At 42.2% G+C, this 18,369-nt stretch overlaps 1 protein-coding gene across 8 annotated transcripts in view; it reads left to right on the forward strand.

The window, feature by feature from the left end:
• Nucleotides 1-18,369, forward strand: part of brsk2a (BR serine/threonine kinase 2a) — a 158,890-nt gene that overhangs the window by 73,732 nt on the left and 66,789 nt on the right. For all 8 annotated transcript variants that reach the window (XM_069161968.1, XM_069161971.1, XM_069161969.1 and 5 more), the window contains exon 2: nucleotides 18,143-18,237. In XM_069161968.1, the coding sequence (XP_069018069.1) occupies nucleotides 18,143-18,237 (95 nt within the window). The remainder of the gene's footprint in view (nucleotides 1-18,142; nucleotides 18,238-18,369) is intronic.

An 18,369-nucleotide genomic window follows, 5' to 3' on the forward strand; every position in this document is an offset into this window, starting at 1 on the left:
TGAATTCAGAAAACTTTCAGTCATTTAAAAGAGCATTTAAGGTTTAAAAATGTCTTGAAAAGGAAATGAGGTGCAGTAAAATGTCTTGAACTGACTGCTGAATAGGTATTTCATGCATTACCTAGGCTTCTGTAATGACAAGGTGCTCTTCATCAAGTTGTTGCAGGCTTACAACAGGGAATCCACTGTGCTTATGATGATATTTAGATGGCCTATTTATACACGGAGTTAAAATGGTAAAAAATTACAAACACAGAAACTGGTCGCAGGTACATGACTTCTGCCTTATTTCAGGATTCTGTTCTGTATCATTCTCTTTACTTCTCTGTTCTCCTCGTGTGTCTTCTTTCTCTTCTGTTTTTCCTCTTGGTTGACTAAGGCTATACGAGCTGCCGTGGTATGTCTGTATGTGTGTGTGTGTGTATGTGTCTGTGTGTGATGGAGTGGAGCCGAGCTCTGCAGTGAGTTGATGGTATGTGAAATCACTGACATTACGGAAGAGGGAGGTCGGGGGCCGAGGTGGTGGCATTCCCACTACACCGCTGTCCTTCAGTCGACAGGGACATCATCCATGTTCCACATCCCTCCTCATTTCCATCTTCCTTGCGCATCCTGTCCAACTGTCTCTCCATCCACCCTTCATTTCACATCCTTCTTCTGTATATTCATCCTCATCCTCCTTTTCTCCCTCTACTTTCCCTCCTCCCACCTCACTTCTCTCCTGGCAACCACAATGCTGTCTTCTCATGAGTGTCAGCATCCTGGTGACTCTGCGGATGAGTTGTTTTTTTTAAGTGTGTGTGTGTGTGTATTCAAGGCCCATCTTTTTTTGGCATCTTGTTTATCCTGGAAATCCAAAAGAAATGTCCCTTATTTTTTTTTTGTCTTATCTCTCCTTTTTTAAATCATACTTTCACTTCCTGCTTATTTCTTCATCATATCCTTTTTGTCTGACTGTCTACTTCTGTCGGCTTTTCCTATTTTCTGTGTATCTCTGCAGTAGAATCACAGTGGCTGGACAGGATTGCAGTGCCTGCAAAAAAAAAAAGAGACCATCATAAAGGGAGAAAGACAGAATGGGGGTGAGATTGAAAGCAATGGAAAAGAAGGGCAGGGAGAAAAAAAAAATAGTCTTTCTCTGCCTCTTCATGGTTTCCTAAGTTGAAAGGCATCAAATACAAACAAAGTTACAAGGCAAATGTAAAGAATCCCTCTGGCAGGGCTATGAGGAGAGGCAGGAGGACAGTGGGAATGAAAATGAGGGAGAGAAAATAAGAGTGGATGGGGAGATGAGGCAAAAGTGCAGGTGAAAGGGAGCCCCCATCTGGCTGGAGCTGGTACTGGTGCCAAACGCCCCATCTCGCCCCACACAATCCTTTGCTACGGTCTTCCTCTCTTTCATTCTCAATTAGACTAAGAGAGTAATCACTTTATGGGGTCACAGATGATATGCTCCTCCAGATTAGTGGTAATCTCACTTTCCCTGATGGCCAGGGCCGCTGTGTGTATATGTACGTATATGTTTGAAGGACAGTTTGTATTCCACTCATAGAAGAAGCTATAATTCCTCAGACAATAATCTCCACTGTGTTTCCTCCTCCTCTCTCTCTGTTCTCCCTCTTTGCCTCCTGTCCCTCCCTATCTGCACTTGAGAGCGCTGCACCAAGTCAGAGTTATACGGCTATTTGCGTCATAACCTCTGGGCAGTGTGTGTGTGTGTGTGTGTGTGTGTGTGTGTGTGTGTGTATGTGTGTGTGCGTGTGCGCTTGACCTGAACTCTGCACATACAGCGTTTGAATGTTAAGCTCTGACTGCGGTGTGTGTTTCCCATTACTGCAGCCCCTGCAGAGGCCAGTGATGTTCACATGCACACTTTAGGGGAGCAGAAGTGATGTGTCTTCTTTGCATATTTGCACCCTTAAGTGCACAAACAAACCACGCACACACACACACACACACACACACACACACACACACACACACACACCGCTCTCAATGCTCTTTAATCTCGATTGTGGACCACCCATCGGTGTCCAGCATAAACTACTTCTCCTGCTGGCTTGTCTCTAAAGCAACGCCATAGCAACCCCCTGCTGACCCAGCCAGCCACTAGCCAAGCCCTTGACATGAACTCGCCCCTCTCAAACCTATCCATCTGCCATTAGTGGCTGAAAGGATTGTCCATCAGCCGTTCTGACACCTTGATTGGCAGTTGCTGCTCAGACATGCATAGGTACATGCATCGCCTCAAAATGAGATGGGCCGGTGAAGGACGAGTGCAGGAATGCACAAATTGGTTTACTTGGGCTTGAGTTTTTTCCTAATCATGAGCAGAAGCCTGATGAAGAGCACATCTCACCACTGAAGGATAAGTGAATATGCGTTTAAGGGGTATTCAGTCATCTCTGTGTTTCCTGTCTTTGATTGTCAATTGATGTGGCAAGTCCAGACTTTCTCATACACACCCATCACAGAACTGTAACATGCAATATACCATCGTGATAGACTCATTCATAGCCATTATGCCAGGACACTTATTCCGGTTCAGTGATGTACAACCTGTCATGTCAGGGATACCTCCCATGTCTGCAAGGCTCCTGTGACGGCTTCATGAGCATTAACATTACATTACATTACATTTAGCTGACGCTTTTATCCAAAGCGACTTACAACGTATCGATGGTACACCATCGGGAGCAATTTAGGGTTCAGTGTCTTGCTCAAGGACACTTAGGCATGTGGACAGGAGGAGCTGGGGATTGAACCACCAACCTTCCGACTAGTGTGCACAAACACGCACAATACACTGTATAGAAGCACAGACAGGCAGACACGCACTTGCAGTCTTGCTCATCAGAAGGCTGCGTGTCAGTGTGAAGCACCACAGATGGGGGAGGCACTGTGCCTGATCAATACGTCGTCAGTCTCTCTGACTGTGTCATTATCATTTTAATGACTTCAGTATTTTCTCCGCTGATGGCCTTCGAGATGAACAAGACAACACCAGAAGTCTCTAAGAGCTCAATGCTGCTGTTGTCGGCCAGAAGCTGCAGTCAGGTAATGGCTGGTGACATTTTGAAAACGGCAAGCATCTAATTAAGACAAACACAGTTTATTGATTATTGTTACAGTTCAACATTTTTTGATTTGTAGAGCCTCTCCTCTCCAGGAGCTCCTTGCACTTAATCTGTGTTTGGCCAGACGTGACAAAATGATGGTGATACTGATGTGATTAATGGGTTAATATTAGCGGTGAGCTGCCCCCCCCCCCAATATGAGCCTTTACATAATATCACGGCATCCCCACCGCTGGTTGGAATCCAGTGGCTGCTTATGTTTGTTGCCACACTGTGTGGATTAGAGCTGCATTTAAGAAATATGACACACAAGCTGACATCTCTTAGCAGTCCAAAACACATTCTGTTTACACTGCCATTAAAAAAAACAAAGAGAAAACTAAAATATTCTCACATTTACGCCGGGAAACAGCAATTATTTGACATATTTGCTACATAAATAATTTAAGAGTTAATCGGATATCAAAAGCATCGCAGATTCATTTTTAACGCTACTTAGTATAATTGATATCTAACGTAAACAAACTATATTTGTGATCAAAAGAATAATGTTTGATCATGTTATAAAGTATATTGCATAAATGCTCATTGTTACGGATTATTAAGGCTAGTAAAAATTGAGTGGGAAGTTAAGCGTATGAAGGGTCATACCTTACTACCTGTCTCTTTTTAGAAGTTGGTTTTAACTTTAGATTTTTACAGAGGACAGAGATAGAGATGGGGAGAGGAAGAGAGACGAGGCAGGACATAGTTTGTGTGTGTGCCGTGTGTACCGCGGGCTCTCTAGATGCATCTACTCCCGAGGTCCTGCATGTGGTGACAGGCTGACATCAGAGTAAAAAGAACCTGAAGTTGTGTTGAACAGATGTTTCTCTCTACTCTCAGTTTCCCTGGTGGTGGAATACATACACCGAGCACTAAAGTCTACCTCTCTCTTCCTCTCCTCTTTGTCTGTCTTTCTTCCTGTCTTTTCAATTTACTCTTCTTTTAAAAGTCACTGTTCTGTTTTAGGTCAACATACTTTTCAGACTTCCTCTTTTTTTTTTTTTTTTTTTTTTTTCATTTTTAGCTCTTTTTACTTTTGGCCATTCAGGCAGAGTTTTCCTCTGGCTTTGTTAGACATCTCGCTCTCAGATCACTCTTTGTTCAGTAAAAAGGCCAGGTGAAATGGACTCTTGGTGAAGTGCCTCTGGTGTTCTGCTTGTTCACTGCGTGTGTGTGCGGTCTGTGTGTATGTACACTTTTTGTTCAAGGCAATGTTCCAACCTCTGTGACGTGAGCCCAGTCTCAGAGAAAGCAGGCAGGCAATCTGGGCCTTGGATTGTCTCCAGAACCGCTTTCATTTTTATTCAGCAGTGGGATGTTACACACTGGAACACATGTGTGCACTGCTCATGCACACACACACACACACTCTCAGAGATACGTGCACACGGAGAATCACTGGTAATTACAGACAAGCTAAAGACAGTTTAAGCAGGTGAAATGCCCAGCTTTCTTCACCTTAGTAAGACTTTATCTTTTTCTCTCTTGTCTTTTGGAATTTTCTTCCAAACTGTCATATAAATACCCCCCCCCCCCCCCCCCCCCCCCCCCCACACACACACACACACACACACACTCACACACACAGAACCCCTGTTATGGCAGGAACGCATGATGCAACAGCAGAGCCATCCCTCCTTATGTCTCCTGGGAAAAAATGAGGGTGGGGGAAGAGACATATCTGGCAACAACAAAAACAAGGAGAGAGGGGAGGAAGAGTGTCTGATTGAGAGGGTAGAGGGAATAGGGGACAAAGTGAAAATGAGACGCTTAAGCCAGAGGGGTTACAGAGAAAAATGGAGAGAGAGAAAAAGACAGCGAAAGGCAGAGATTTTGCTTTTGGTAGTGAGTAGACATTCCCTCGTTGCCCTGTTGAAATGCAGAGGTGGCCTGGACAATGAACCGCTGACGCAGTGATTTAATCAGAAGAGCCGCTCAATTTATCCCACTCCTTGACAGAGATGTCAGCAGCTTCACCAGTGGCTGCTATAGGGTGATTCCCAATGCATCCTCCCACCGCGACACCTCCCACAATCCGTTATATATTCTGTTCTTCCCCACAATGCACTGTCTACAGTCCCCCCTCCCCCCCCCCGGCCCCCCCGGGACATGCAATAGCCCAGTATACTAGGTTGTTATGCTCTGAGCAAGCAAGCATTGTTGCTGGTAGCATGCAGTGTTGTCAGTGGCTTCAGCAATAACATACCACATTTTCCAGTATGAAAGGTACTGTATATAAATCTAGGAATCTATAACTGTAAAAGCTAAAATTGAAGTAATGTCCCTTTAAGAAGATATGTGAATGACACTGTGTGACTGTGTGATTGTGTTCTGCAGAATGTGCGTGTAACTTGGATTATGCATACACCATGGATTTTTACACCAAAAATAGAGAGGACAGGAAAATGTTCCAAATTAGATGAGTCATGTTTACTCATTTCAGAGCTTGTACTGGTAGGAAAAAAATAAATATTTGTAAATGTGTAGATATACGAGAGACTTTGCAACGTTGTATATGCTGCTACTTATGGAGGCGCAGTTATCCAGTACTAACAGTTTCACCCACTTAACTCAATGCAAAGCAGTGATCAGACAAGAGCCTTCAAATATTATGTTAAAGTGATCATACTGTGCAACCACTCTCAACCTCTATGGTATGGAAAAACAACTTTCAGTCTCATTGGTGTTTTTTCAATGATGTTAATGGCAAAGTGGCAAAATCTGGAACTGAATTAATCCAACAGCTCAAATCATGTCAGCAGCTTCTTTTATTACCCAGGAGAATGAACGGAATTGCAATCAAGAGCTGGACAGAAGCTGCCTGTGACACCTAGTTTTTACTCTTCTCATTTCATTGTCTAAATTTGTTGTGCTTTAGAGAATCGTTGAAAATCTTTTCTGTTTTTCTGCAAGACAGTTCTCACACACACACACACACACACACACACACACACACACACACACACACACACACACACACACACATACACAATGCACTTGTATTGTCTTTATTGTTTCCATCCCTTGAGCTGTTTCTGATTGGGCTATCCACTAATGGTGGCTTTGACACGTTGACCTTTCTTTGGTGCAGCATTTGTTCTATGCTAGTCGGAAATGAAGGCTCGACAAAGACGCAGGAAGGAGAAAGAAAAGGCCGGGAGAGGATTCCACTTGCCAGTATTTTTGAACTTTTGATCAGATGAAGTGGGTATCAATGTCACACACCAGGAGGCAGCCGCCCTACCTGAAACACACACATACTACAGAAGATTATTCTGTCCTGGATCCACACACTGTAGGTACATACTGTATAAAAACAACATGTTGACCATAATAGTGGGGTTTGTGTTGACCTTGGACAATCCTTCCTGCTGTTATTGTCTTTTTTTTGTGCTTATTTTTTAAAAGGGCTACATGTCAAAAAGTTTTATTAAGCCAAGTTTTGGTTAAGGTCTTACTTTTCATAAGAGTGCAAGCAGTTTGTCTTTTGGCAATTGTTGTTTGATGAATTTGTTACTCAGTGGTGTGAAGCAGAGTTTGTAGTCTGTGTGGGTGCCGTCACCCCTTGTCTGCCCCAAAAGTGGGAACGCAGCACCCTCATTGCCAATTAAACTCCAATTAACAAACGACGATGTAGTGAGACATCAAATTGCATCCAATATCCTCTTACATACTCAAGCCTGTCTTTGCCAGCCACAAATTAGCTCACAAATTAAGGCTCTGAAGATGGGCGAATTCAAGTTGCCAGATAACAACCAAATAACATCCTGCTGGCGTCTTGATGTGCCGTTCCAACTTGGATTCAGCTTCCTGCCTTCTTTTGATGTGTGGGGAGAATTTAGTTGAGTTTTTCCTGGTTGAGCTTCGACTATCCATTTCAATTTTCATTTGGAAACAGGTTTAGACAGGTTGATGAGAACTCATCTCACTGAAGTCTGTTCCGGTTTGATCCATGTTTGATAATGAAGATGTTGCAACTCAAACACTGCTAATTAATGAAATAACTCAAGCTGAATCATAGCTGAGGAAGGTTTGATTAATTGCTTCTTAGAGTCACATTTCCTGTCCTCTTTTCTAGCCCACACAATTGGCCTGTTTATATGGCTTGTGTGCCAGAAATGGCTTTTTTTTTTTTTTTTTTTTTCATGTTTGTGTGCATTCATGTGAGCGTACATGTGTGAAAAATCACAGAATGAGCACACTTGTGCTACCAGCATATCTTTCTCTGATTACAGCGAGGTTTTGTAATATTATCCAGTCAGATGTTAAATAATTCATACTTTTATATCGGGGGTTATCTAACACATGACAGGCAGACAGTCTGCAGCTCTTTGAGTGGTGTCTAGGGGGCTTCTCTCACTGTACAGCCTATCACAGAGTCATCATCAAGACACCGGTCCTTGGCTCATCATTTCGCCTGTTCATTTGACTCCTGTCTCCCCGGAGGAGTGTGTGAGTACATGTTTAGCAAACACATATGTTCCAAAAGTGACACATAACTGGTAGGATCATTTTTTGTGTATGTATTTTTGTCAGGTGATTGTGTGTGTGTGTGTGTGTGTGTGTGTGTGTGTGTGTATGTACATGTGTATGTGCACGTGATTGCCCCGTCTGCTGCGGTTGCTGCATTGGGCCTGGTGTGGCTAATTAAAAGAATCCGGCTTGCATTATTCATGAGGCTGTAATTATACATTCCTTTTGCTGATCCCCAGTCAGAGACATTAAAAATAGATCTGAGTCTCTGAGCCCCGCCCTCCCAGGCCCCACTTTCTCTCTGTATTTTGACGATGTGTCTCCCCAGCATCTCTCTATTTATCTATCCTTATCAGTATTTTTCCATCTCCCTGTCACTGGCCTCATTCTTGAAGCCTTCTTTTTGTATTTGTTCTTTCCATCTCTCCTCTCATCCCCCTCCCCCATGTCTTCGTTTGGGCTTGCTCTGATGATCATGTTTGGGATTCAGGCAGAACATTCCTCTGACAGTGTCACTCTCGCTTGGCTGTGTGGCCTGGCCCTAAGTCACATCAGGCCAGAATTTAGACATGAGTATTTTGAATTTGCGATGACATGTCCTGAGAGAGATTCAGAAGAGAAAAGATATCACTGCCTCTGATCAAGTTAATGGGAAGACTGTCTCCTCAACAATAGACCAAATCTCTACCCAAAAAGTTCTGCCTGACTTTTCTTTTTGTTCTTATTTGAGATACAGCAGAACCCAATCTTTCATACTCCAATGTAAGATGACTCCAGCACAGATAAACTCTCTGAGTGTGGAAATCTGGCAAACATGAGCATATTTGGTGTGTGTACAAAGTTACACACATCCAGGAACTTTTTTTTGCAGTTAAAAATATGACAGCCTGCACTTTCTGAGCTATTTTCTGCTGTGCAATCATGTGCTACTTACCTCTGGCAATGAGAGTTGTTTGCCTTGCTGGCAAAAACAAGCGTGTGAAGCTCGTGTCTTCCGCCATGCAGGTGATGAGCTTTTGAGGATGTATCCGTGCACATATTTGCATTCTGATGAGGCTGATGCAGAAAGGGGGTGGGGATTTTGTGAGATCTGCCAATCAGGGAGCTTGTTACCAACCAAGTGGATCACTCAGTTTTTGCCGCCTTTGGGCGATGCTTGCAATTGTTCTCCTGTTTGTATCAGAATGTGAAAAATAGATTACTGCCTTGGAGCCACCCAGAACTTCATCACCTTACACTACAGTTAACTCTGTGTTTGTTGGGGCTATGTTATGTAAATCACAGTCGTGTATGGAATTGACTTTTCACAGCCTTGTACCTCCTTCTCCCTTTCACCCAAACAGCCCAAAAACCAACTGCCAGCTCACTCAAATACACTAGAAATATATTTCGACACTGAGAGTAGATTCCAAAATCCTGTGGAGGATACTGTAGAAGCAATAGGTTTGTACATATGTGCAGTATAGCTTTGTGTATGGTCATTAAGTATGTTTAATATGTTAATCTTAACAAAGATTCATTAAAATGTTACACTCCATTCAAGCACAGAGGTAATAAAGGTAAACTAAGACCACTTTGTCATAAGTCTAGTAATGCTGGATGTCATTAAAATCCTATCATGAATGCTCGCATCTTTGCCAAAGAGCTTTGCACTGCGTCACACATATGCTCAGGAAAATCTGTCGTTTTCATAGATTGAGCTTTCTAATGGAGAGAATTGATGAGATCTGTACCAGAGATAATTGTGTACATCTATAGGCTATCATCCATTAATAGTAATGTTTATTTTGTCAAAGTGAGAAATGTCTATCAGTTGCAGGTTCACTTACTTTTGAGCAAGGCTCAATCCCTACTCCCTCCAGGCTGCCCTTGAAATATATAAATAACTTCCCTTTTTTGACAGGAGAGTTCTATTATTATTGCATTTGCCAAAAAGATCTATATATTTTGTGCATGGAGTTATAATGGAGCAGTTGAGCAAATGTCATATTTCACGGAGGCCAAATAAACAGTTTCTGTATGCATGCGTCAGTGTGCCTCCCTCCTCGCTTCAGCACTCCAGGGCTAAACTGCTCTTCCTGCTTTTGAAGCTGTTCTGTCGGTCTGGGCCGCTGGCGTTACTGATGTTGTTGCTGTTGCTTTGGCTGGTAGAGTTTAGAGGGTTACAGGGGAATTCAGGCTGCGTAGACTAACGTCACGGCTGACTGAAAATGCAAAGAGAGTGAGAGAAGAGGTGGAGAAATAGAGGAGATGGAGATTTAGTGAATGAAGAGAAAGGAGAGAGGCAGCGGGAGAGAGGCAGACAGAGATTGCATTCATCAAGTAGCGAGTGCACATGTTTGATCTTCGACATGCTGTCTCCCTCCTGCACAATATGACTCAACAGCTTTCTGCTGGTGCATTCCCTCTCTTTCACTCTTTTTGTTGTGGATTGATAAGAGGATGAAGAGAGAGATGTGGAGATATATTAGTCAGAAAATGAAGGAACAATTTGGCAGACTGAGAAACGAGGGAAAGACAAGTGTACATGGAGCACCTGAATAACAAAACACAAGGGCAGAAAGAAACTGATGGGGTCCAGCCAAATATTCAACATTTTTATATGTATCCGAAATGCACACATTTTCTAAATTAATTTGTGTAATTACATATTTTGAGTGGGGGATTTTTTTTATTCCAAAAAGAGTCTCAATGTTTCTTTCTCTGCCATTCATGCTTCGGTAAATAGGTAGTTCACACATAAACATTATGTACAAGGACTATATGAAGAAAACAGAAATATTTGGCAGAAAGTAATGTTTTTAAGATGAGATCCAATACATTTCCCAACATTGTGCATTCAACATTGTATGTTTACACGTGAAAGCATAAATTAGTCATATCCATTTGTTTCTGTCACTTTATCATCAGCAATACATCCAAACAGTAATGACGAATATTGTGAAGCTACAAGGAAAACGTTTTTTTTTTTCTATTCTAGTCACCACCCACAGATATTTGACATTATACAAATTCAGTGTAGTGATGTTTACCAGGCTAACAAAACTAAAGTGACCATGATTTAATTTAATTATGAAGCTTTCCTGCTCATTAAATCTGTCTGTATACTTGTGCATTTATGTGAATGAGTTAGACAGTACAGAGGTGTCGTGACCGATGATAGTGACCCCTGCCCTTTGCCCTGGTGGAGGGGATTCCCACGCCCTGCTGCAAGGGCTTTCCATATGGCCAGAAAAAGCTGAAGGAGTAAGCCCCTGTACCACGTTGTGTTTCCTTTCGAACACTGATCCCAGGACGGAGCTGTAGCCCACGATGTAGAGCATTCAGGGTTAGAGAGCAGAAGTGGAAAGCAGCACACAGATCGGTGCCTAAGGGCAACGAGCTTCTCAGAGCCAGCGCCTCAGGGAGAGAAAGCTAAGCCAGCATAAGCTACTACCATCTGCCGGCAATGGTTTAGCACTTCTGAAAGATCAAGTTTGAAAGTGAGAGAGGTGCGCAAGTGGGAACATCTCTTTTTCATCCTTTGCTCTCCTCTCCTTGTAGTTGGTTCCAGATGGAAATTAATCCAATAATGATCTTTACCCGCATGGATGCAGGAGCTGTGAGGAGGATAAGGCTGAAAACACTGACTGCGTGTGTGGCTCTTGTGGATGTGTGTGGTTGGCAGGTGGAGATCATGAAGAGCTTCTTGTAGGCTCAAACACAAGCAGGGTGTTCTTTTTCTTTTCCCCTTTGTATCTCTGATTGATGGCATTGGAAATCAGGCTCACAGTCAGGGTTATTCTCCTCTCTTCTACCTGCTCTTCCCTCGATACTCGATGATAAATCAACCACTGATCAGGCTACTTTAAAAACTGGGACAGTAAAAGCTTTCTTAGAAGAATCGAGGGTTCCTCCCCTCGGGTGTGGGGGTTTCCCGCCTGCTTTGCCAGGCTAAACAGCTCTAAGTGAAGGAAAAGGAAGGCAAACATAAACATGCGAGCGATGGTCCACTGGGAGCTCCCGAACCAAGTTAAAAGACTTAAATAAAATAAACAAATATATAGTCCTCTTCATAGCCTAAATCTCATTCAAATAAACTGTACCCTGCAAAATCATTCACGTCTTTCAACTTGGTTATGATACATTAACAATGTCTTATTGTGGCAAATAGTGACAAGCAAAATTTTCCCATACTCTTTTTGGTACTTGACTTATGTGTTTCTGGGACACTCACAAGTTCTCGCATTGGCTAATTGCTATACAGTGGTGTGAAAAAGTGTTTGCCCCCTTCCTGATTTCTTATTTTTTTTGCATGTTTGTCACACTTAAATGTTTCAGATCATCAAACAAATTTAAATATTAGTCAAAGATAACACAAGTAAACACAAAATGCAGTTTTTAAATGAAGGGTTTTTTTTTTATTATTAAGGGAGAAAAAAAATCCAAACCCACATGGCCCTGTGTGAAAAAGTGTTTGCCCCCTAAACCTAATAACTGGTTGGGCCACCCTTAGCAGCAACAACTGCAATCAAGCGTTTGTGATAACCTGCAATGAGTCTTTTACAGCGCTGTGGAGGAATTTTGGCCCACTCATCTTTGTAGAGTTGTTGTAATTCAGCCACATTGGAGGGTTTTCCAGCACGAACCGTCTTTTTAAGGTCATGCCACAGCATCTCAATAGGATTCAGGTCAGGACTTTGACTAGGCCACTCCAAAGTCTTCATTTTGTTTTTCTTCAGCCATTCAGAGGTGGACTTGCTGGTGTGTTTTGGATCATTGTCCTGCTGCAGAACCCAAGTTGGCTTCAGCTTGAGGTCACGAACAGATGGCCGGACATTCTCCTTCAGGATTTTTTTGGTAGACGGTAGAATTCATGGTTCCATTTATCACAGCAAGTCTTCAAGGTGCTGAAGCAGCAAAACAGCCCCAGACCATCACACTACTACCACCATATTTTACTGTTGGTATGATGTTCTTTTTCTGAAATGCGGTGTTACTTTTATGCCAGATGTACCGGGACACACACCTTCCAAAAAGTTCAACTTTTGTCTCGTCAGTCCACAGAGTATTTTCCCAAAAGTCTTGGGGATCATCAAGATGTTTTCTGGCAAAAATGAGACGAGCCGTAATGTTCTTTTTGCTCAGCGGTGGTTTTGGTCTTGGAACTCTGCCATGCAGGCCATTTTTGCCCAGTCTCTTTCTTATGGTGCAGTCATGAACACTGACCTTAACTGAGGCAAGTGAGGCCTGGAGTTCTTTGGATGTTGTTGTGGGGTCTTTTGTGACCTCTCGGATGAGTTGTCGCGGCGCTCTTGGGGTAATTTTGGTCGGCCGGCCACTCCTGGGAAGGTTCACCACTGTTCCATGTTTTCTCTATTTGTGGATAATGGCTCTCACTGTGGTTCGCTGGAGTCCCAAAGCTTTAGAAATGGCTTTATAACCTTTTCCAGACTGATAGATCTCAATTACTTTCTTTCTCATTTGTTCCTGAATTTCTTTGGATCTCGGCATGATGTCTAGCTTTTGAGGATCTTTTGGTCTACTTCACTTTGTCAGGCAGGTGCTATTTAAGTGATTTCTTGATTGAGAACAGGTGTGGCAGTAATCAGGCCTGGGTGTGGCTCGAGAAATTGAACTCAGGTGTGATAAACCAGTTAAGTTATGTTTTAACAGGAGGGGGCAAACATTTTTTTCACACAGGGCCATGTGGGTTTGGATTTTTTTTCTCCCTTAATAATAAAAACCTTCATTTAAAAACTGCATTTTGTGTTTACTTGTTATCTTTGACTAATATTTAAATTTGTTTGATGATCTGAAACATTTAAGTGTGACAAACATGCAAAAAAATTGGAAATCAGGAAGGGGGCAAACACTTTTTCACACCACTGTATGTAACTGTCATATTGATTGGAAATATCCTTTGGATCCCAAGGCCAGGAAGTCCCTGTCAGTTAAATCTTTTGCAGAAAGTTGCTTAGTTGAAAAAGTTCAACTACATGCTGTCATAATGAATACAACCTGGCAGTCATTAAAGATATTTTTCAGGACAGAAAGTTCAGCAGTGATATCTTGAAACACAATCACTTATGAAGAGACGGTGAAGTGAGACAAGAAGCTCATTACCAAATCAGTGATGTGGAGCAGGAGATGCACTGGCAGAATGTGCTTTAGTTTTTGAGAAGTAATTGATTAGTAGGATTTTCACAACTCTGTGCATATTTAGTTGTTAATTAAGTTCCTCCATTGATGATAAAGAGGTACTGCACAGCCACTGTTTCAGAACGCTGTTCTTTGCTTTTCTGTGCTCCTTTCTTTCTTCTATTTTTCTCATTGTGACCCTTTCTTTCTGGCACTCAGTTCTCCAACCTTTTTTTTCCTAAATGGCTTGTTCTAAGGACGCAATCAGCTCAGCTTTTATTCTAAAACGTTATTATTCATCCCTGATTTGTCAAAGCCTGCAGGGCAGTGATTGAAAGCATGACTTCCAAGCGATGCAGCAGCTTCCAACACCAGTGCAGCAAAACACCGCTCGGCTCCGATGCTCACTGAGCCATGGACCAAAGTTCTCATTCTGTGTCTTCGTTCAGCAGTTCCTCTGCATTAGATCATTAATCACAGGAGTGCGTGGAAAGTAAAGAGTGCAGAGCTGGGATGGAGGCTGGGGGGTCAGTCAATGGTTGGCCTCTCTAGCCCATAAGTCCTTGGCTGGTGCCATTATTCTCATTATTCTGACACTGTTGTGAAGACGGGAGCTTTTGATGCTATCGATTTGTGAGGACGGCAAAGGAGAGGAGAGATCAATCCACTTGCTGATTCAGTGGCATCGCAAACTCCGCTGCACAGCCTGCTTTTGTCTATTAATGAAAAGCATATAAATGTACTGTATGTGACATAACAGTCTGCATATGGGTGTAACGTGTCACGTTAATGAATCATTCATATGGGATATTTATCACAACACAGAGCTGTTCTTCCATCTAGAGCGATTACAAAAAATTCCACACATCAGTTTTATACTTACAAAGATACCAGCTTCATATACGCACACACAGTCATGCACAGGCACTGGCAACAGCAGCTGTAATCTTCTCTGAACCCCCCCGCCCCCACCATGAGGCTCTGATCCTTTGTGCTTTCCGTCAAAGACTTACATTTGAAGCTATGTTCAAAGACAGCCTACCTGCTCAGCCCAGCCAGATCCAGACGAAAACCCCGGTGTCTTCCTGGGCGTCTCCCAAACATCCCTCTGCCTGGCCTCGCCAGCTTATTGTGTTCATCCAGAGCTGCAAAGGTTATTGTAACAGACAGGTGTAAGGGGCGCTGGGAGCAGGCAATCACTCTCATTACAGAACATTAGAGAGAAAGAGAACATAGTTACTTTTGATCATGGAGAGACAAGGTTTATAACAACATACAGTACTTTAGACAGTTAAAGTCACAATACAATTAGATATTAAATCTTTAATTTCACATGGTTCCTGTTGGAAGAGGATGTTGGGGTTGGACATGAGGCAATAAGGGATCGTTGACAAGAATAATCACAACACTGGTTTAAAAATGATTAAATTGCTGTGATAGTGTTCAGGCTCAAACATTCTTTTGGTAAGGCTATGTTCATGGTAGAGTCTTTGTACAGCGATGCAGAGGGTGGGTTTCTGGGCAAATGCACAACCGAGATCTAAACCACATACCTCTGCAGTCTTGCGCTTCAAATAAAAGCTATTTTGCGGAGCCAAACCCAAAGCCATAAAACACACAGATTTATTATTTATTTATTTATTGTCTGATTTGTTTTTGGGACTGAAAACCAGTTCCTGGTTTTCTTATTTTGCTGTAAACTCTGGTTTGGTAAATATGACTCTGTCCCTAGTGCACATTTTGACATTATGTACAAGTACTGTGTGTTGGCAAATGGCTGTGTGAATGTGTGCACACAACACCCACACGTAATGACATGCTTTAGCTTTTTTTAGGCTCTTTGTCCCTGATTCTGATATAAAAACATGCTGTATTACCAACAAAGCTGTAGGAATAATGGTCTTCACACCACTTTCCAATGGGTTGCCATGACGTTTTTATACAGACATGGTCAGGTTGATATTTTTGGCCTTTAGTGAAATGTGTTGACAACTATTGCATGGATTGCAATAAACTTTTGTACAGACATTCATCTTCAACAATTTAAATATTCCCTTAACTTTTTCTCGTGATAAATTTGAATTGTCTGAATGTTATTTAGCTTCAGCACCACCAAATTAATACAAATTTGGCCCAAAATCGACAATCTGTCTTTTATCAATTGCTGCCGCATTTGTCATTTAAGCTTGTGATTTGCATGTGTTTTTCTATGACCATTAGTTGTTTTCTTCTTTTATTTCATATCAAGATTTTTATGTATGTGGGATAAAAGGTGCCTATGTCACCTGTCCCTGTATATTATGGACTGAACTTCCCTGCAATAGGTCATTTCAATCCGTACACAAAGTGGTTGTAAAATCGTAATGTGTTGGGTTCCCTGTGCACATTTCCCTCTTGCTAATGTATCCTCTGCTCAAGAAAACATGGAGGCACTGGAGGGAGATGGATAGTGAGGCAAATAATCCAGTTAACTTTTCATGTGTTTGGAGGCAGATATTTTCTCTTTAATGTGTTTATCATGACTTATGAGCTTCTCTATAGCCGCCATTAAAATATGATTACCATCGCAAGGCTAATGGGTTTGTGTGTTGTCTCCCCTTCTGCTGAGCTGCCTCATCCCCTTTTCCAAATTTTATCCTTCTACATCTTTTATCTTCTTCTTTTTAGCATTTGCTTCCCATCTCTCTCTAACTATCACGCCTCCTCTCCTCCATGTGTCTCCACTCTCTGCCCCCGCGGCCCCTCAACTTCTCAAGCTAGAGCCTCACTCCCACACAATGCTCTCCATTATTGCTTAATTATCTGTGGCCTGTCATTTGAATAATGTGCTTTCTCTTACTCTCAATCTCTTCCACTTTTCCCTTTATTTTTGTCTTGATCTGTATTTACTTCTTCTCTCTTTCTCCTTTTCTGTGTCCCACTGTTGCTTCCCCTCCACCATATCACCTTTCTCCTGGACATTTCTGTCGCATTAGAAGACTTCTCTGGTCTTTCCGACATTTCACCTCTTCCTTAAAGGCCATTGACTCTCCTCTTTTTCTAGTTCAAATAGAAATAAAACTGTGAGAGAAACATAGGTGAGCGAGCTGAAAGCCTTTGTAAGCCTGGCTCATGTCAGCCAGCCAGCCAGCTCGCTGCAGGACATTATTCCTCTCCTTCCACATGCTTATTACTGTAACTGCAGCATTTCTGTTTTTGGCACATTATAGTAACACTTATGAACTTAATTCCACCATCGTCAACTCTGCCAGCACGAGAGAGGCAAGAAATCCAAACATCCACATCATTCCGCTTAAATCTTTCTGAGGCCATTAAAGAACTCAAATGATGTAGTTTACAAAGTTAAAAATCATCTTCTGTTGTCTCCAAATCCCTCCAGTGCCCGCGGGGCCATAGGGGAAATCAATAACAGAAGCTCACATTTGTTTTGTATGGGTGTGTGTGTTTGTTTCAGTTTGTAAGTGATCTATCTGATGCAAACATCCTTCTAATGTGTGTGCAGCTCTTTCGTCCCTGGCAGAAAATGGATTGGTGCTGTTGTCATGGCTCCCTCTGTATCAAATGCACACATCACTTTGTTCCATTGTAATGACACTCATTGTGGCATCCCTGCCTGCTTTCCGCATTGTTTGTGACTGATCATTTAACTAAGGATACCTGGGGACATTTGGTAAGGCAAAGCAGAGGGAGACACTTTTGTGGTTGGGTAGCAAATCACAGGATTTATGTGAGTTTTGACAGAAGTGTTTGTGTGGGAATCCCGAAAGAACTGATGGGCATGGTGTATCAAACACTCAAATCTCTCCCCATGCAGCAGTGTGTTTTTGTTATGAAATGAAGGGTTATGTTTTCTGCTGGGTTGTTGAAATGTGCCATCCTAATTTAGACTCCCACAGTTCTGTGCGAGGTTGCTTCATTCTCATCATATTTGGCTGCCGGTCAATAATCAGTCCCAGTCAGTGTCTGACCTTTGGCTTAATGCCTTTGTTTGTTGCCGTTTCAGCTAACTTGACACGACTGCATTACAGTGGTTGTAGTACATTATAGGAATCAATAACACAAATGGCCCACTCACTTATTGTCTTTATGACTCCGATAAACCCCAGAGAGTAGTTTCTTTAAGGAACTGTTTGCACTTCAGAAGTCATTGCGAGTGTTCAGAACATGCAGTCATGAGCCATTTTACATAAGTGTGGTCAATGCACATTAGTGGTTAGCCAAAGAAAAATGTAATTTTCCTCACAGCACTTTGATTCACAGCTCATTTTAAGTTCTTGCATGATGTGCTTACTAGGAATTTACATTTGGCAGAGTGCATAAGTGGGCACTAGTTGCTTTCTTTGTGCCTGTTTGAACATACGAGCAGATGTCTGAGTGTTTGACCTATTTGACCTAATGAAGTATGTCTTTTCTGTTTGTTTTTGCAGGGTTGGTCAAGCTTGGAGTCCACTGTGTAACATGCCAGAAAGTCGCCATAAAGATTGTCAACCGGGAGAAACTCAGCGAGTCAGTACTAATGAAGGTATTTTAACTGCTTTCAGTCTCGTTTCTGTTAGTGTTTAAGCTGAAATGTCACTTTTTTTTTTTTTTTTTTACTTTTCCTGTGAAGACAAGTGAAATCATCCTGTTCAAATGGCCTTTGCTTTGTAGTTAT

This window comes from Embiotoca jacksoni, unplaced genomic scaffold, assembly GCF_022577435.1.
Source record: "Embiotoca jacksoni isolate LCO1_2020_lvr unplaced genomic scaffold, fEmbJac1.0.p SCAF_3, whole genome shotgun sequence".
Taxonomy (NCBI): domain Eukaryota; kingdom Metazoa; phylum Chordata; class Actinopteri; family Embiotocidae; genus Embiotoca; species Embiotoca jacksoni.